Source organism: Hemitrygon akajei, chromosome 30, assembly GCF_048418815.1.
Source record: "Hemitrygon akajei chromosome 30, sHemAka1.3, whole genome shotgun sequence".
In the NCBI taxonomy this organism is placed as follows: domain Eukaryota; kingdom Metazoa; phylum Chordata; class Chondrichthyes; order Myliobatiformes; family Dasyatidae; genus Hemitrygon; species Hemitrygon akajei.
The window spans coordinates 16,288,298-16,308,424 of NC_133153.1; the positions used below are offsets into that span (position 1 = coordinate 16,288,298).

General features: G+C 46.3%; 1 protein-coding gene and 1 long non-coding RNA gene across 7 annotated transcripts in view; one reads left to right on the top strand and one right to left on the bottom strand.

The window, feature by feature from the left end:
* The window catches only part of LOC140718833 (uncharacterized), a 39,960-nt gene extending 23,097 nt beyond the window's left edge, over positions 1–16,863 (bottom strand). The window contains exon 1 of the long non-coding RNA XR_012096803.1: positions 16,746–16,863. This is a non-coding gene — a long non-coding RNA (uncharacterized lncRNA). The remainder of the gene's footprint in view (positions 1–16,745) is intronic.
* Positions 1–20,127, top strand: part of sema4ba (sema domain, immunoglobulin domain (Ig), transmembrane domain (TM) and short cytoplasmic domain, (semaphorin) 4Ba) — a 432,540-nt gene that overhangs the window by 296,108 nt on the left and 116,305 nt on the right. For all 6 annotated transcript variants that reach the window (XM_073033035.1, XM_073033033.1, XM_073033036.1 and 3 more), the window contains one exon: positions 16,774–17,092. In XM_073033035.1, the coding sequence (XP_072889136.1) occupies positions 16,975–17,092 (118 nt within the window). In that variant the 5' untranslated portion in view covers positions 16,774–16,974. The remainder of the gene's footprint in view (positions 1–16,773; positions 17,093–20,127) is intronic.

The following is a 20,127-nucleotide window of genomic DNA, read 5'->3' on the forward strand; positions in this document are numbered from 1 at the left end:
TCTGAGGGATCACAGGGACAGTCAGTGAGTTCTGAGGGATCACAGGGACAGTCTCAGTGAGTCCTGAGGGATCACAGGGACAGTCAGTGGGTTCTGAGGGATCACAGGGACAGTCTCAGTGAGTTCTGAGGGATCACAGGGACAGTCAGTGAGTTCTGAGGGATCACAGGGACAGTCAGTGAGTCCTGAGGGATCACAGGGACATTCAGTGAGTTCTGAGGGATCACAGGGACAGTCAGTGAGTTCTGAGGGATCACAGGGACAGTCAGTGAGTCCTGAGGGATCACAGGGACAGTCAGTGAGTTCTGAGGGATCACAGGGACAGTCTCAGTGAGTTCTGAGGGATCACAGGGACAGTCTGAGTGAGTTCTGAGGGATCACAGGGACAGTCAGTGAGTTCTGAGGGATCACAGGGACAGTCTCAGTGAGTTCTGAGGGATCACAGGGACAGTCAGTGAGTTCTGAGGGATCACAGGGACAGACTCAGTGAGTACTGAGGGATCACAGGGACAGTCAGTGAGTTCTGAGGGATCACAGGGACAGTCTCAGTGAGTTCTGAGGGATCACAGGGACAGTCTCAGTGAGTTCTGAGGGATCACAGGGACAGTCAGTGAGTTCTGAGGGATCACAGGGTCAGTCTCAGTGAGTTCTGAGGGATCACAGGGACAGTCTCAGTGAGTTCTGAGGGATCACAGGGACAGTCTCAGTGAGTTCTGAGGGATCACAGGGTCAGTCTCAGTGAGTTCTGAGGGATCACCGGGACAGTCTCAGTGAGTTCTGAGGGATCACAGGGACAGTCAGTGAGTTCTGAGGGATCACAGGGACAGTCAGTGAGTTCTGAGGGATCACAGGGACAGTCAGTGAGTTCTGAGGGATCACAGGGTCAGTCAGTGAGTTCTGAGGGATCACAGGGACAGTCTCAGTGAGTTCTGAGGGATCACAGGGACAGTCTCAGTGAGTCCTGAGGGATCACAGGGACAGTCAGTGAGTTCTGAGGGATCACAGGGACAGACTCAGTGAGTTCTGAGGGATCACAGGGACAGTCAGTGAGTTCTGAGGGATCACAGGGACAGTCTCAGTGAGTTCTGAGGGATCACAGGGACAGTCAGTGAGTTCTGAGGGATCACAGGGACAGTCTCAGTGAGTTCTGAGGGATCACAGGGACAGTCTCAGTGAGTTCTGAGGGATCACAGGGACAGTCAGTGAGTTCTGAGGGTTCACAGGGATAGTCTCAGTGAGTTCTGAGGGATCACAGAGACAGTCTCAGTGAGTTCTGAGGGATCACAGGGTCAGTCTCAGTGAGTTCTGAGGGATCACAGGGACAGTCTCAGTGAGTTCTGAGGGATCACAGGGACAGTCAGTGAGTTCTGAGGGATCACAGGGACAGTCAGTGAGTTCTGAGGGATCACAGGGACAGTCAGTGAGTTCTGAGGGATCACAGGGACAGTCAGTGAGTTCTGAGGGATCACAGGGACAGTCAGTGAGTTCTGAGGGATCACAGGGACAGTCAGTGAGTTCTGAGGGATCACAGGGACAGTCTCAGTGAGTTCTGAGGGATCACAGGGACAGTCAGTGAGTTCTGAGGGATCACAGGGTCAGTCTCAGTGAGTTCTGAGGGATCACAGGGACAGTCTCAGTGAGTTCTGAGGGATCACAGGGACAGTCAGTGAGTTCTGAGGGATCACAGGGACAGTCAGTGAGTTCTGAGGGATCACAGGGACAGTCTCAGTGAGTTCTGAGGGATCACAGGGACAGTCTCAGTGAGTCCTGAGGGATCACAGGGACAGTCAGTGAGTTCTGAGGGATCACAGGGACAGTCTCAGTGAGTTCTGAGGGATCACAGGGACAGTCAGTGAGTTCTGAGGGATCACAGGGACAGTCAGTGAGTTCTGAGGGATCACAGGGACAGTCTGTGAGTCCTGAGGGATCACAGGGACAGTCAGTGAGTTCTGAGGGATCACAGGGACAGACTCAGTGAGTTCTGAGGGATCACAGGGACAGTCAGTGAGTTCTGAGGGATCACAGGGACAGTCAGTGAGTTCTGAGGGATCACAGGGACAGTCTCAGTGAGTTCTGAGGGATCACAGGGACAGTCAGTGAGTTCTGAGGGATCACAGGGACAGTCTCAGTGAGTTCTGAGGGATCACAGGGACAGTCAGTGAGTTCTGAGGGATCACAGGGACAGTCAGTGAGTTCTGAGGGATCACAGGGTCAGTCTCAGTGAGTTCTGAGGGATCACAGGGACAGTCTCAGTGAGTTCTGAGGGATCACAGGGACAGTCTCAGTGAGTTCTGAGGGATCACAGGGACAGTCAGTGAGTTCTGAGGGATCACAGGGACAGTCAGTGAGTTCTGAGGGATCACAGGGACAGTCTCAGTGAGTTCTGAGGGATCACAGGGACAGTCTCAGTGAGTTCTGAGGGATCACAGGGACAGTCAGTGAGTTCTGAGGGATCACAGGGACAGTCTCAGTGAGTTCTGAGGGATCACATGGACAGTCAGTGAGTTCTGAGGGATCACAGGGACAGTCTCAGTGAGTTCTGAGGGATCACAGGGACAGTCTCAGTGAGTTCTGAGGGATCACAGGGACAGTCAGTGAGTTCTGAGGGATCACAGGGACAGTCTGAGTGAGTTCTGAGGGATCACAGGGACAGTCAGTGAGTTCTGAGGGATCACAGGGACAGTCTCAGTGAGTTCTGAGGGATTACAGGGACAGTCAGTGAGTTCTGAGGGATCACAGGGACAGACTCAGTGAGTTCTGAGGGATCACAGGGACAGTCAGTGAGTTCTGAGGGATCACAGGGACAGTCAGTGAGTTCTGAGGGATCACAGGGACAGTCTCAGTGAGTTCTGAGGGATCACAGGGACAGTCTCAGTGAGTTCTGAGGGATCACAGGGACAGTCAGTGGGTTCTGAGGGATCACAGGGACAGTGTCAGTGAGTTCTGAGGGATCACAGGGACAGTCAGTGAGTTCTGAGGGATCACAGGGACAGTCTCAGTGAGTTCTGAGGGATCACAGGGACAGTCTCAGTGAGTTCTGAGGGATCACAGGGACAGTCAGTGAGTTCTGAGGGATCACAGGGACAGACTCAGTGAGTTCTGAGGGATCACAGGGACAGTCAGTGAGTTCTGAGGGATCACAGGGACAGTCTCAGTGAGTTCTGAGGGATCACAGGGACAGTCAGTGAGTTCTGAGGGATCACAGGGTCAGTCTCAGTGAGTTCTGAGGGATCACAGGGACAGTCTCAGTGAGTTCTGAGGGATCACAGGGACAGTCTCAGTGAGTTCTGAGGGATCACAGGGTCAGTCTCAGTGAGTTCTGAGGGATCACAGGGACAGTCTCAGTGAGTTCTGAGGGATCACAGGGACAGTCAGTGAGTTCTGAGGGATCACAGGGACAGTCTCAGTGAGTTCTGAGGGATCACAGGGACAGTCTCAGTGAGTTCTGAGGGATCACAGGGACAGTCTCAGTGAGTTCTGAGGGATCACAGGGACAGTCTCAGTGAGTTCTGAGGGATCACAGGGTCAGTCTCAGTGAGTTCTGAGGGATCACAGGGACAGTCTCAGTGAGTTCTGAGGGATCACAGGGACAGTCAGTGAGTTCTGAGGGATCACAGGGACAGTCAGTGAGTTCTGAGGGATCACAGGGACAGTCTCAGTGAGTCCTGAGGGATCACAGGGACAGTCAGTGGGTTCTGAGGGATCACAGGGACAGTCTCAGTGAGTTCTGAGGGATCACAGGGACAGTCAGTGAGTTCTGAGGGATCACAGGGACAGTCAGTGAGTCCTGAGGGATCACAGGGACATTCAGTGAGTTCTGAGGGATCACAGGGACAGTCAGTGAGTTCTGAGGGATCACAGGGACAGTCAGTGAGTCCTGAGGGATCACAGGGACAGTCAGTGAGTTCTGAGGGATCACAGGGACAGACTCAGTGAGTTCTGAGGGATCACAGGGACAGTCTGAGTGAGTTCTGAGGGATCACAGGGACAGTCAGTGAGTTCTGAGGGATCACAGGGACAGTCTCAGTGAGTTCTGAGGGATCACAGGGACAGTCAGTGAGTTCTGAGGGATCACAGGGACAGACTCAGTGAGTACTGAGGGATCACAGGGACAGTCAGTGAGTTCTGAGGGATCACAGGGACAGTCTCAGTGAGTTCTGAGGGATCACAGGGACAGTCTCAGTGAGTTCTGAGGGATCACAGGGACAGTCAGTGAGTTCTGAGGGATCACAGGGTCAGTCTCAGTGAGTTCTGAGGGATCACAGGGACAGTCTCAGTGAGTTCTGAGGGATCACAGGGACAGTCTCAGTGAGTTCTGAGGGATCACAGGGTCAGTCTCAGTGAGTTCTGAGGGATCACCGGGACAGTCTCAGTGAGTTCTGAGGGATCACAGGGACAGTCAGTGAGTTCTGAGGGATCACAGGGACAGTCAGTGAGTTCTGAGGGATCACAGGGTCAGTCAGTGAGTTCTGAGGGATCACAGGGACAGTCTCAGTGAGTTCTGAGGGATCACAGGGACAGTCTCAGTGAGTCCTGAGGGATCACAGGGACAGTCAGTGAGTTCTGAGGGATCACAGGGACAGACTCAGTGAGTTCTGAGGGATCACAGGGACAGTCAGTGAGTTCTGAGGGATCACAGGGACAGTCTCAGTGAGTTCTGAGGGATCACAGGGACAGTCAGTGAGTTCTGAGGGATCACAGGGACAGTCTCAGTGAGTTCTGAGGGATCACAGGGACAGTCTCAGTGAGTTCTGAGGGATCACAGGGACAGTCAGTGAGTTCTGAGGGTTCACAGGGATAGTCTCAGTGAGTTCTGAGGGATCACAGAGACAGTCTCAGTGAGTTCTGAGGGATCACAGGGTCAGTCTCAGTGAGTTCTGAGGGATCACAGGGACAGTCTCAGTGAGTTCTGAGGGATCACAGGGACAGTCAGTGAGTTCTGAGGGATCACAGGGACAGTCAGTGAGTTCTGAGGGATCACAGGGACAGTCAGTGAGTTCTGAGGGATCACAGGGACAGTCAGTGAGTTCTGAGGGATCACAGGGACAGTCAGTGAGTTCTGAGGGATCACAGGGACAGTCAGTGAGTTCTGAGGGATCACAGGGACAGTCTCAGTGAGTTCTGAGGGATCACAGGGACAGTCAGTGAGTTCTGAGGGATCACAGGGTCAGTCTCAGTGAGTTCTGAGGGATCACAGGGACAGTCTCAGTGAGTTCTGAGGGATCACAGGGACAGTCAGTGAGTTCTGAGGGATCACAGGGACAGTCAGTGAGTTCTGAGGGATCACAGGGACAGTCTCAGTGAGTTCTGAGGGATCACAGGGACAGTCTCAGTGAGTCCTGAGGGATCACAGGGACAGTCAGTGAGTTCTGAGGGATCACAGGGACAGTCTCAGTGAGTTCTGAGGGATCACAGGGACAGTCAGTGAGTTCTGAGGGATCACAGGGACAGTCTGTGAGTCCTGAGGGATCACAGGGACAGTCAGTGAGTTCTGAGGGATCACAGGGACAGACTCAGTGAGTTCTGAGGGATCACAGGGACAGTCAGTGAGTTCTGAGGGATCACAGGGACAGTCAGTGAGTTCTGAGGGATCACAGGGACAGTCTCAGTGAGTTCTGAGGGATCACAGGGACAGTCAGTGAGTTCTGAGGGATCACAGGGACAGTCTCAGTGAGTTCTGAGGGATCACAGGGACAGTCAGTGAGTTCTGAGGGATCACAGGGACAGTCAGTGAGTTCTGAGGGATCACAGGGTCAGTCTCAGTGAGTTCTGAGGGATCACAGGGACAGTCTCAGTGAGTTCTGAGGGATCACAGGGACAGTCTCAGTGAGTTCTGAGGGATCACAGGGACAGTCAGTGAGTTCTGAGGGATCACAGGGACAGTCAGTGAGTTCTGAGGGATCACAGGGACAGTCTCAGTGAGTTCTGAGGGATCACAGGGACAGTCTCAGTGAGTTCTGAGGGATCACAGGGACAGTCAGTGAGTTCTGAGGGATCACAGGGACAGTCTCAGTGAGTTCTGAGGGATCACATGGACAGTCAGTGAGTTCTGAGGGATCACAGGGACAGTCTCAGTGAGTTCTGAGGGATCACAGGGACAGTCTCAGTGAGTTCTGAGGGATCACAGGGACAGTCAGTGAGTTCTGAGGGATCACAGGGACAGTCTGAGTGAGTTCTGAGGGATCACAGGGACAGTCAGTGAGTTCTGAGGGATCACAGGGACAGTCTCAGTGAGTTCTGAGGGATTACAGGGACAGTCAGTGAGTTCTGAGGGATCACAGGGACAGACTCAGTGAGTTCTGAGGGATCACAGGGACAGTCAGTGAGTTCTGAGGGATCACAGGGACAGTCAGTGAGTTCTGAGGGATCACAGGGACAGTCTCAGTGAGTTCTGAGGGATCACAGGGACAGTCTCAGTGAGTTCTGAGGGATCACAGGGACAGTCAGTGGGTTCTGAGGGATCACAGGGACAGTGTCAGTGAGTTCTGAGGGATCACAGGGACAGTCAGTGAGTTCTGAGGGATCACAGGGACAGTCTCAGTGAGTTCTGAGGGATCACAGGGACAGTCTCAGTGAGTTCTGAGGGATCACAGGGACAGTCAGTGAGTTCTGAGGGATCACAGGGACAGACTCAGTGAGTTCTGAGGGATCACAGGGACAGTCAGTGAGTTCTGAGGGATCACAGGGACAGTCTCAGTGAGTTCTGAGGGATCACAGGGACAGTCAGTGAGTTCTGAGGGATCACAGGGTCAGTCTCAGTGAGTTCTGAGGGATCACAGGGACAGTCTCAGTGAGTTCTGAGGGATCACAGGGTCAGTCTCAGTGAGTTCTGAGGGATCACAGGGACAGTCTCAGTGAGTTCTGAGGGATCACAGGGACAGTCAGTGAGTTCTGAGGGATCACAGGGACAGTCAGTGAGTTCTGAGGGATCACAGGGACAGTCAGTGAGTTCTGAGGGATCACAGGGACAGTCTCAGTGAGTCCTGAGGGATCACAGGGACAGTCAGTGGGTTCTGAGGGATCACAGGGACAGTCTCAGTGAGTTCTGAGGGATCACAGGGACAGTCAGTGAGTTCTGAGGGATCACAGGGACAGTCAGTGAGTCCTGAGGGATCACAGGGACAGTCAGTGAGTTCTGAGGGATCACAGGGACAGTCAGTGAGTTCTGAGGGATCACAGGGACAGTCTCAGTGAGTTCTGAGTGATCACAGGGACAGTCTCAGTGAGTTCTGAGTGATCACAGGGACAGTCTCAGTGAGTCCTGAGGGATCACAGGGACAGTCAGTGAGTTCTGAGGGATCACAGGGACAGACTCAGTGAGTTCTGAGGGATCACAGGGACAGTCAGTGAGTCCTGAGGGATCACAGGGACAGTCAGTGAGTTCTGAGGGATCACAGGGACAGTCAGTGAGTTCTGAGGGATCACAGGGACTGTCAGTGAGTTCTGAGGGATCACAGGGACAGTCAGTGGGTTCTGAGGGATCACAGGGACAGTCTCAGTGAGTTCTGAGGGAGTATAGAGATGGTCTCAGTGAGTTTCACAGAAATGGAACCCTATTGTTTCAAGGGAGCTTGTGGAATGGCACCTTGGTGAACCAGATAATTGTATATTAGAATATCACTTTAGAAACCAAAACAGGTTGGAGCTGTCAGGGACACGGCTTTGCATTCTGACAGCCTGTCGTCAGCTACACAGAAGGGTGACAACAGCAATGCTAGGAGGTCCTGAGGAACCATATGGACACAAGCGTTTAGAGTGGCCCTGGGGGCTTACATTGTTGCTCACTGCAAATTACAACTAGGATTAGGTCAAAATGTTAAAGGCTACAACCAAACTTGGAAATGTAGAAAGTAGTGGGAAGGAAGGCCAGACACATTAGGTCAAAGAGTCTGGGGAATTAGCCAGAGAAGAGAAGTGAATCGCCAGGCAGCCAAGCGTGAAGTGGTGCAATTGGGAAAATTTAAAGGCGAGGCAGTTTTATCAGATCAGTTCAATTTAAACAAAGACACAGGTCTTCCCTCCTCAGAAAATTGTAGCTACCTTGATAAGCTTAAAGTTATTAATTAATTCAGAGCTGCTGCCTTAGAGTTTCTGGGATCCAGCATTGATTCTGACTATGGTACTTCCTCTGTTCGTTCTCCCTGAAACTGTGTGGGCTCCCTCTGGGTCCTCCAGTTTCCACCTACATTCCAAAGGTGTCAGGGCTGGTAAGATAAAAGGCCAAATCATCTGTATTGTGTAGATAGGTAGCAAAGTCTGAGGGAGTTGATGGGGAGAGCAAGTTAGGTAAATTAGATGAGGAATAGAATTGCTCAGTAAACAATAAGACTTGATAGGCCACAAGGAAATGTATATGTCAAATAACCTGAGCATTTTCCGTATAGTTTGCTGACAACATTCAGTTGCCAGTCAGTAGCCCATGGGTATTAAAAAACTACAAGTTTCTCTTACTCGGTCAAGGTCGAGGTCACTTACTTGGTGTGGAGAATGGCTGGACACTTCAAGCCATTTCAGTCCCCAGCTGAGGAAGATGTGCTTGAAAAGCTTTCCCTCAAACCCGTAGCCGGGCTGGGTTCAAAAGATCAGGGAGCTGTACTGTGGCAGGATTGGGATGACAGGGCAAAGAGGCAGGATTCATTGGGTCAGGGAGTAAGACTATCAGGATTTGAACTAGAGATCATCAGGCAGACTTCATCCAGAGGATAGGATGATCGTTATTGTGTAGAGTCACACTGGGAAGGTTCAGGGGGAAGTGTTGAGATTTGAACTGGATTCGTGCTGTGGTTGGAGATAGTTGGGTGAGAGTGGGGTTTGGGGGCTTAGGAGCTGGTGTCAGGACTATGCGATTTATGTTACAGCTTAGAATTCAGGAGTAAAGGGAAAAAACTGAGGACGAATGCTGTCAGACCTGATACGTTGACAGCTTCTCCTTCCACAGATACTGCCCGTCCAGCTGAGCTTTCGCAGCGTTTTCTGTTTTTGTTTCAGATTTCTGTCATCTGTGGTATTTTTTGTTTTATTTTTGTCATGACAACTGGTGGAGGATCGCAACTGGTACATGGCGGAGTACAGGATAGGATAGGAGGTCATCAGTTTTGCAGATTGAGTTGAGGCCAGAGGCTTGAAAGGGTGAACAAAGGACCTAACTTAGTGAGGTCTAACCCAGTATCAGAGTGTGAAGACCTGAACCCCGGCACTCCTGGACCACCCAGTCTCATTTCGCTGCAATGCCTATAAAAAGAGTGCAGCATGGGAAATGGTGTCAGCCAGGGTGACTACTATGGGAACAGTGTCAGAATGCAAGGCGACTTCTGCTCCGTGTGACATAGAAATATCCAGTGAGCTTAGAAGTGGCTGATCTCACATGCCAGTTTGGAGTTGAATTGATTTTGAGTTGCATAATTCTGAAGAAATTCTAGCTAATCAACTTGACAATAAATTAAGTAATAACTATGACGCGATTACAGCACCTCATTAAATTTGCATTATCCCATTGGAAATGGGTGTCTTGAAAATTCCCACCTTTATCAGTTACAATTTTAGCCACTCGCTTACACCTGGTGAAAGGTTTACACGGAATACTTCCATTTAAAAGTGGTTGTCAAAATCTGTCAGAGAAAAAAATTGACTGGAAATTTTGTGCTAGAGCCCACATAATAACACTATAATAAGACTGAATATTTATTTCATTTAATCACAACTTCTGACAGATTTGGGCAAAATGAGAATTTATTCACATCTGTAAATGCCCTCAGTAAGTGGTGGTGAACTGCATTCTTGAACCACAGCAACCTTCTGATTAAAGTTCTCTCATACTACTATTACAAGCTGTTCCATGATTTTGCTCAGGAACTTTCATACTCTATCCATTACAAACCAAGTGAGTGAGCTGTTGTTGGAGAGAGGGATGGATTTGGGTTGTCAGTCAGCTGGGCTTTCTCCTAGTTTGTGCTGAGTTTCCTGAATGCTGTTCGAGCTGAACTCATCCCGGCAAGTGCAAGATACTGAATTATACTCATAACATGTGTCTTATGGAAAAACTTTGGGGAATTAGGTGAATAACATCCCATGAAATACCTGGCCTTTATAGAGTCATAGAAAAGTACAATATAGAAACAGGCCCTTTGGCCCTTCTCGACTGTGCCGAATAACTTAAACTCCCTACTCCCATTGACCTGAACCGGGACCATAGCCCTCCATACACCTACCATCTGCGTACCTACCTAAACTAATCTTAGACGCTGAAATTGAGCTTGCATGCACAACTTCTGCTGGCGGCTGGTACCACACTCTCACAATCCTCTGAGAGAAGGAGTTTTCCCTAAACTTTTCACCTTTCACCCTTAACCCATGACCTCTGCTTGTAGCCCCACTCAACCTCAGTAGAAAAAACCTGCTTGCATTTACTGCTTATACCCCTCATAACTTTGTATACCGCAGTCAAATCTCCTCTCAATCTTCCACATTCAAATGAGTAAAGTCTTAACCTATTCATTGGGTCCCACAGACCCAGCAGCCATTGTAGCCATTATTAATATAGCTGGCCCAATTTTCAGTGAGAGGTGACCCTGGGATGTTAATAGTGGTGAACTTATGATAGTAATGCTATTGAGAGGCTAGTTAGACTCTGCGACTGGGGTTGATAGAACCTTCAATCATGCTGAAGGGTCTCGTCCCAAAACGGCGACTGTACTCGTTTCTATAGATGCTGCCTGGCCTGCTGAGTTCCTCCAGCATTTTGTGTGTGTTGTTGGATAGACCTTTGACTGACTCACCTTTGCCAAGTCTAGATATTACCTGGATCTCTGCACTGGGGGAGCCTGCTTCAACATCATGAATATAGAAACTAGAAAGACCAAACGAATTGCAATAATGGTTTAGTTGTACTCTGTGTTGTATATACCTCTGTGTTTACGTATGTATCTATATGTATGCATTTGTATATGGATGCACCTATATATGTGCTTGTGGGGGTGAGTGTGTGTGTATGGTCAACATTTTACCAACAGCTTCTTCCCCTCTGCCATCAGATTTTTGAATTGGGCATGAACCCATGAACAATACCTCGCCATTTTGCTCTCTTTTTGAACTTTATTTTCTATATATTTCTTATAATAACTTTTTATGTATTGCTCTGCACTGCTGCCACAAAACAATAAATTTCATGACATATGTTGGTGATAATAAAACTGATTCTGATTCTGCGTTCTGTAATAGGTCAGGTGTTTGTTTTCTGTAATCTGTCACGTTGGATCTGGCTTCATGCAAAACACAAAAAACTACATAGTGTTATAAACAGGAGATCATTTAGCCCGTTCTTTCTGTGCTTAGATCCAATTAATCCAGCATTTTTGCTTTTTCTCCGCAATCTGTCAGATTTCCCTTTGACCAGTTTAGCCAAGTCCCTTTTTAAGGCTGACAATATACTTTAAAGGGAGAAAAAATGGACAAAGTTTTTACTCCGAGCACACCCTGATTAAGCAAATAAGCTTTCGTCAGCTTTCTTTAGTCTGACAGAGAGCCACGCCTATCTTTGAGTCTATACACTGCACCAAAAGTTTATTATCAAGTATCACTACTACTTTCTGGATTAGTCAGGTTTACTCAGCATCGTCAGGAGCAGTCAATCTGTGAAGTTTTTCATTTGCTGAAGTCGACTGAGTGATTTCTTGAAACTGCCAATCACTTAAGCTAGGTTGGTTACACAATTGTGCAATAATAGTCACAGAGTTTGTAGTCCCAATTTCCTTTTGTGTCGCACTCATCAACTTTTCAGGTAATGTCACATTTCCTTTGAATTCTCTTTAATATTCAGAATGCAAGTGTAGTCAAATCTGAGTGCCTGTGAAATTCGCTCACCCATAGCAGGAACCTATCTTGGAAGATCTTGGCTAATGGACTTCTATTGGGAAATGTGATTCATGGAATCATCGTTTTGAATCCTCGATATCTGAGTACTGTAGTTTGAATTCACTTTACTTTAACGGTGATGGTGACTTGCATTGTGAATGTTGATTTGTGAGTTAATATCCATCCAAGTTCATTTTCATTTCATTATTATAGCTATTAATTTTTAACGCTGTCTGTCATAGGGTGAGGTTATTATTGTTTGAGTGATGACAGGAATTTACAGCGGGGAGATGGATTGCTCAGTTGAGTGACTGGAGCAATTTTTTTGAATGTTTTCACTAGTGCTGAGAAGTGGATTAAAGATTGCAGATTAAAGTTTATTCAGAAATGAGTTGGAAGTGGGGATGGGAGATATTAAAGCACAGTGGAAGTCACACCTGCACTGCGGTATGAAGCAGTTTTTCCTCAATTCATGAATTTAGATGAAAAATTAAATCTAAATACTCAAAATGCAGGATATTTGTGCAGTGCAAAGTGCTGAATGTTCACAAGCTCTTCCAATGCAGTATAACCCTTTGGGAGGGTAATCTGTAAATAGCATATTGCAGTATATGCAATGCAGTGTACCTGGAGATGTTGTGTGCAGATTATGCAGTGTAAATGCAGTTAATGCAGCCAGTTTCATTTCACACAGCAAAATGCAGTATAATGGTGTGCACAGTTCCGATTTGAAGCAGTGCAAGGGGCAATATGGACTGTAGAGTGCAGAATAGTGGGGTAATGCAGGGTGTATAATATAATTTATAGTGCAATATATACAGGTTAATGAGATGCATATAATTTAAAGTGCATCTACTTTATACAGGGATATTGCAGTGTGTGTTATAATGCAATTTTTCAATATGAAGTAGTATATTAGATTTAGTGTATTATGTCATTTAGTGCAATGTATGACATTTAATGCAATGTTAAGTTTAATTTAGAACAGTACATTGCAGTCTATGTGATTCACTGAGAGGCATGTGGTTGGATACAGTGCTTCATAGCAGTGTTTGTTTAATATAATGTGTGTGGCATGATACAATATTTTCATATAATAGCATGTAAATGGATTCCTAGCAGCGGTGCTCACTGAATCAAACCTTACATGCAACTCGTTGGACTTCTCCAATACAGTCTCTGGCAAGACCCAGTCCCAGTGGAGGACAATCCCAACAGAGCTGGGACGACAGAGGTACAAAGGTGGAAGGGAATATTCCCAGTGATGGAGAAGGTTAAACATGAAGTAGTGTCTGCGGAGCCAATCTGGTTCTAGACCTCATCGCAGCCTTGGTCTGAACACAGATTGAAGAGGTGAATTCCAAAGGGGAGGTGTGACGACAGGACAACAGTTTGACCAAATGTGGCATGAAAGGGAACTGGCAAAACCGAAGTCAATGGACGTCAAAGAGGAAAACACGCCAGCGGTTCTTCCCAAAGGGAGAAGATGTGATTGCCAGAGATCAGTGACCCCCCCGGCTTCTGGAGTTTGCTGCAGGGCTTCTCCAGGCTAGCGTCGTCAGCCAATACCATGAGTAGGTTGGAAGTTGGGATTTTTGCTGGTGACTGCACACAGTCAAGTACAGTACCTGAACAGATTCAGAAATGAGCTGACAAGTGCCAAGTTGTCGAAAGGCCAAATAGACTCTAATCAGCTACCTTTAATGTTCAATAGTAGTTTTTTTCTGTGTTGTTTTTTTACGATGTTCAGTCTAGTTTTTGTACTGTATCATGTAACACCATGGTCCTGAAAAATGTTGCCTCATTTTTACTATGTACTGTACCAGCAATTGTGGTCGAAATGACAATAAACTGACCTGAATTGACTTGACTTGACTTGACTCAATAACATAATCATCTCTACATTTCCCACCATCATCATCTCATGGGCTACCATTGACCAAAGCTCCAGAGTTCTAGCTGACACTATAAAGCAGCAGACGGTGTTAAGTATGATTTTACAGTGTAGTAGAGCAGCATAATACAACATATGCAGCATAAAGTTTAGTGTGAATCATAATGTTCTGCTAAAACTGAAGGTAGGATATGGCGATGACCATGGAATAATATTATACAGTGCAACACCTGCGGCATAATGCATCATAATGCAATCCAAGGCACTGTAAACAGCTTAATGAGCAGTTTATGTAAGTGAATTATGTATTTTATATATCTGTTGCTTGGTGAATACAAGATTCAGAAATGATGCAAATGGCTGAGGCATAGAAAACCTTGAAATCCAATGGGACTTACTCCTTTAAGTGATTTAATTTAGCACGTCATTTAATTTGCATTGAATTTCTGTTATGTACTGGTTGTGACAGTTTTAAACAGTCCAAGATGTAAGCAGTTTGAGGTTAAAATTGAGACCTCATATTAAAAATGCACATTAACAGAGCAAGTGCAAGCTTTGTCTATTATTAAAATCAAGAATTATAATTAATTGTGGATTTATTAATATTTAATTTTTAGATATTATCAAAGGAAAGATGACTGCATATAGGGAAATTTAATGCATCAGACAATCACAAACTAGAATTAGATTTTTTAAATTTTAGCAAATTTATTAATGTCCAGTCTAGGTTAATAGTTGAATATAGATTTATCTTACTTCTGGTGTTCCTACTGGTAATTAGATTTCACCCTGAGTTGCATCATTTTATGCTTTTCCTCAGTCTCAGTCCCCAAGTAAGTCAAAGCTGCTAGTTCTTGCTGTTAAAGTCAGAGACTTTTCGTTATCTGACTGAAGCCACTGTGTGCTGCTGAACCAAAATATTTTATACACTAAAATATCTGAACTAAAATACTTTATTATAACTTGCATTCCAGTAAATCTGCATGCTGACTGGTTTCTTGGCCTGTAACTGTCAACAATTATTTATCATGAAAAGAAGTAGGGAACATCGATAAGAACCATCAGTTGGGTTTCAGTTATCTTGCACAGACCTTTCCCTTGGGCGCCTGTTACGCAGAATATGCACTGTAGTTGTGTGCTCTTAATGCAGCTGCTAGATAGATCAAAGTTGCTGGGGAACTGATTGTGGCCTTCTCAATCATCAGTGGTTGGCCTATTTCTTGTGGTGGACACTTACTGGAAGAACAGATTTAGAAACGGGGCTAGAGGTCCACACAAGCTCCCAATACTGAGCTGGCATTTTCTGTCCCAGTTGTCTCATTTACAAGTGTCACAATCAGTGTTCCATCTTCTTAAATACTCTGTTTTTATAAAATTGTCCAACATTTATTATTTGGAGTAAGTCCATAAAAATAAGAATTTATAATTTTTTAATTTCTTTGAATATGTTCCACGTTATTGCACTTGAGCAAGACATTACAGAGGAAAGAAGAGTAACTTTTAAGGAGTATATTCAAGGTGAAGGGAGAGGGTTAGGGACAAAGCTCGAGCACCTTGGATGGAAGCAGCAGTACCATAATCATCAATCGTCATAAAGGCATGCGGCCCAGAAACAGGTTCGCTGGCCCACCATGTCCATACTGATCATCAGGAACCTATCCAAACCAATTCCATTTATCAGCACATGACCTTTAACGCACTGGTAGTTCAGTTGCTTTTAAATGCTTCTTAAATGTTCTGAGCTTATCTCCCTCCACCACCCACTCCAGCAAGTGCATCCCAGATTCCAGCCACTCTATGGGTGAAAAACCTCTTCCTCAGATCCCCTTTAAACCTCTTACCCCTTATTCTACTCTTATAGTTTTATATACCTCTGCTATCTTTCCTGTCTATGTCCTTGATAACGCATTTGCACTGTCCTCACGTGGCCAGTGAAGATTTTAGAAATCCACCTGAGCCCCATCAATCCCATGGAAACCTAATTTTGGCTTGAAGACAATGATGATCTGCACAATGCCAGACTGTTGAGGAGTTCTCAGCGACTTATGAATCTCTAGGTGTAACATGACCTGGTGCATCAAGGACGTGGAGGGATCTGGAATCAATTATTGACATTGAGGGGTGTCGACACCAGGTGTCACCGTATGCCACCGAGCAGAATATGATGTGAATAGGCTGGGGAGAGCTGGGTGGGGATAGCAGAGTACAGGGTGATTGAAGCTTATGGATGAGTGGAGATAGGAGCACAGCCAATCGAGCATTAGAATCTCAAGGTAACAGAGGCAAGGGTGAAAATTCCAGCAGCAAGAGAACTGAGAGAGGATGGGGGTGGGCAATGTTACTGAGCCGTCATGGTGGTGGAACAGAAATGGGATTGGGAGATCAGAGGATTATTTCATGGCGGCATAGGGCACTAGGTTGGTAGATAGTTGGTAGTGCCAAGTACGGGGATGGAGTCTGGGGCTGTGTAATGGAACATGTGATAGAGGCCAGGACCACTGGGTTCAGGCTTCCAAGTACAGAGCTGAAGGAGATTCTGTGTTCTCAGTTATTGAATAAAAAGCCACAATGCGGTAGATTTAAGTTAGAAGAACATTCTAAAGAAGCGGTATGGGGAGAGTTGGAAGTTGACGCGTTGATATGAGTTAATATGACGTGTTTGTTACTGGAGAGATCTCATTCAACAACAGCAAGTCAAGTGGAAATGGCAGGGGCCACAGATCAATCATCCAGGGGAGTTCGGTAGCTGATCATCCTGGAATGGGGAGGGAAGTCAGTGAATCACTGGCCAAGGCTGGATAGGTGGGAGAGAACCAGCCAAATATAATCACACAAAGCAGAAAATGATGCAGTAATAGTTCTGATAGAAGAGCGTTCACACACTATGAAATGTGGTAGCTTCCAGACACCAAGCCAGCTTGTGAGTAGTTCAAGCCACGTTCATGCGATCTTTGTTGTTAACACATGATTATGTTGCTCCTGTAACTGATCCGTCACTAACCTTTCCTTGCTTGCTGCTTCTGTTGCAGGTTCAGCTTCGGGAAATAGCAAGTCTGCTTGGATTTCGTCTGACCCGCAGGAACTGGTTTGGGGAGTGACAGCGCTGGTTGAGAGCCGTACTGCTGCTTGCTATACCCACCCCGGTGTCTTACTGTGAATAAGCGGATTTCAAACCCTTTGCAGATTAGACCGGGGTGGGGGGGGGCAGCTACTGCCTTTCTGTAGCCACCATGAACCTGGGCAGCCTGAGTTACCTGGTGCTGACAGCAACTACTCTATACACTGCTGTGCTTAATCAGCCCACCAGCAGGGAGTATGATCCGATTCCGAGGATTGCCTTTGCTTACAGTAAGTGTGCTGACTTGCTCACTGAAAAGTGACATGTTAAGTTTGCTTTGGATAAGTCTTATTTGATTCTGAAAGCGATAACTGTTTAACACATGCATGGATATTAAAAGTGAGGTCAAGAGGGTCAGAAACTGTTTGCCTTGACTTCTGATCCTCTTCCCATTCATCCACTTTATGTATGTCTGCTACTGCTCCTCGTATAAGATGAGGACAACCAGTAATGAGAATGGAAAGATCGAGTGGGTGACCATCTCTCTCTCTCTAATAACATATGCCAATTTAGAAAGCTTTGCACAGATAATCATGAACTGCTCTGAAAAATCAACACCACTTCATTTGAATTTGAAACAGAGAGTGCTGTAACAGCTCAGGCAGCGTCTCCAGCTGGTCACAGCTTTCCCAGTTCAGAAGTTCAAAGTTCCCAGCGTAATTGCACAAAATTCATTGCTCCCAACTATCTCACTCTGGTAACTTTCACGGATCACAGGCAGGCTATCTGGTAACAGAAATCTTGTGACATTATAAGAAGTGAAGAGTAGAGGATCTCGCCATCTTTTCTCAGAAGGACCCATTCAGAAGTACACTGGAAATTACTGAAGGGAATGCACACACTGCACAGTCAAACGGAAAAGCTCTGAAGTAGAGAGGGGGGACTGCAAACTTATGTAATTAAAATACAGTCGGCCCTCCTCATCCGCGGGGGATTGGTTCTGGGGACTCCCCCCCCCCCCCGGATACCAAAAAATGCAGATGCTCAAGTCCCTTATATAAAATGGCATAGTATTTGCACATCCTCCCGTATACTTTAAATCATCTCTAGATTACTTATAATACCTAATACAATGTAAATGCTATGTAAATAGTTGTTATACTGTATTGTTTAGGGAATAATGACAAGAAAAAGAAGTCTGTACATGTTCAGTACAGACCCAACCATCGTAGCTCCTCTGGGAACGCTGATGCCGCCTCGGTGCCAGCCGATGCCGATTCTCCCGTGATCTTTAAGTTCTTGAGGCTGTAGCGCTTTACATAGCTAGCCAGCCATCCCTCACTAACCTTAAGCTCCTTCCTCATGCTCACAACACAAGTAGCGAATGAATGAGGCGCGAGGTCAACAACGCTCAACTTCTGGGTTGTCCCGATCCGCGCATGCAGAACCCGCGGATAAGGAGGGCCGACTGTACAGACTGGAGCTTAGTAACGGTACTGTCCCCTCTGAGTCAGAAGTTCATGCATGCAAGCTAAACCAAAACATAATTCGAAGTTCAAAATAAATCTATTGTCACCATATGTCACCATGTGCTGCCCCTAGATTCATCTCCTTGCAGGTTTGCGCAGTAGAACCGAGAAATACTACCAACTAAGACTGAGAACCAACCAATGTGCAGAAAAAGCCAAAAAGGTGCAAATAAAAATAATAAATAAACAAACAAACGAACAACCAGAGTTCAATTCCCGCCACTGCCTGTAAGGAGTTTGTACATTCTCCCCGTGACTGTGTGGATTTCCGCCAGGTGCCCCAGTTTCCTCCCACAGTCCGAAGACGCACCGATTGATAGGTTAATTGGTCATTGTAAACTCTCCCAGGATTAGGTTAGGGTTAAATCGGGAGTTGCTGGGCAGCGTGGCTTAAAGGGCCAGAAGAGCTTACCTCATGCTGTATCTCAATGAAGAAAGAAATATGTAGATAGATAGATAGACAAACAAACAAACGAACATGAGTAGTAAAGTCATTGGATGTGCAATCAGTTCAGTGTTGAAGTGTGTGAAGTTATCCATGCTGGTTCAGGAGCCTGATAGTTGTAACTGTTCCTGACCCTGGTGGTGTGAGGCCTAGGCTCCTGTACCTCCTTCCCAATGGCAGCAGTGAGAAGAGAGCATGGCCTGGATGGTGCAGTCCTTGATGGTGGATGCTGCTTTCTCGTGGCAGTGCTCCTTGTAGATGTGCTTAATGGTAGGGAGGGATATTCCTCAGGGTTGGCAGTATCCACTATTTTTGTAGGTTTTTCCATTCTTGTGCATTGGTGTTTCCATATCAGTTCATGGTACAACCAGTCAGGATACTCTCCATTGTGCATCTACAGAAGTTTGTCAAAGTTTGTCATGTTGAATCTGTGCAAACTTGTAAGAAAATAGAGGTGCTGCCATATGCCTTCTTTGTAATGCCACTTGCGTGCTGGTCCCAGATGGAATATCTGAAATGACATCGGCAAAGAATTTAAACTTAATGACCCTCTCCACCTCTGGTCCCCTAATGAGGACTGCTTCATGGACTTCCCCTTTTCTCCTTCTGTAATCAATAATTAGCTCTTTGGTTTTGCTGACATTGAGTGAGAGGTTGTTGTGGCACCACTCAACTTGATCTTCAGTCTCCCTCCTCTATGTTGATTCATCACCACCTTTGACTTTGCCAACAGTAGTGGTGTTGTCAGCAGACTTAAATATGGAATTGGAGTTGGACTTGGCAGCACGTGAACTGAGAGACTTCATGAACTACATTCAGTGAGCCTTGTGTTGTCTAAGCTGTGAATATCTGGGATAGTTTTAACCTGTTTTTATGAACATAAGAAAAACTTGCATTATTTCTTAAAAATAGCGAACACTGTAAGTATTCAGAGCAAAGTACACACAAAGCTGGAGGAACTCCGCAGTCAACCATCATCTCTGAAGAGGAATTAACAGTCAACATTTAGGGCCGAGACCCTTAACAGGAGTTTTGTTTATTCCTCTCCATAGATGCTGTCTAACCTGCTGAGTTCCCTCAGCCTTTTGTGTGTGTTGCTGTAGATTTACAGCATCTGCAAAATCTCTTGAGTTCTGGGAGTATTCAGCAAGTTTGGGAGTTTCTGTGAAGGGAGAAGCTCAACTTAATGTATCAGGTTGACAATCTTTCATTGGACAGAAAGTTCTGATGAAAAGTTACCGGCTTGAAAAGTGAACTCTCTTTTTCTCTTCCCAGAAAAGCTGCCTGATCTGTCGGGCATTTGCAGCATTTCTGTTTTATTTCAGGTTTTCAGAATCTGTAGTATGTTGTT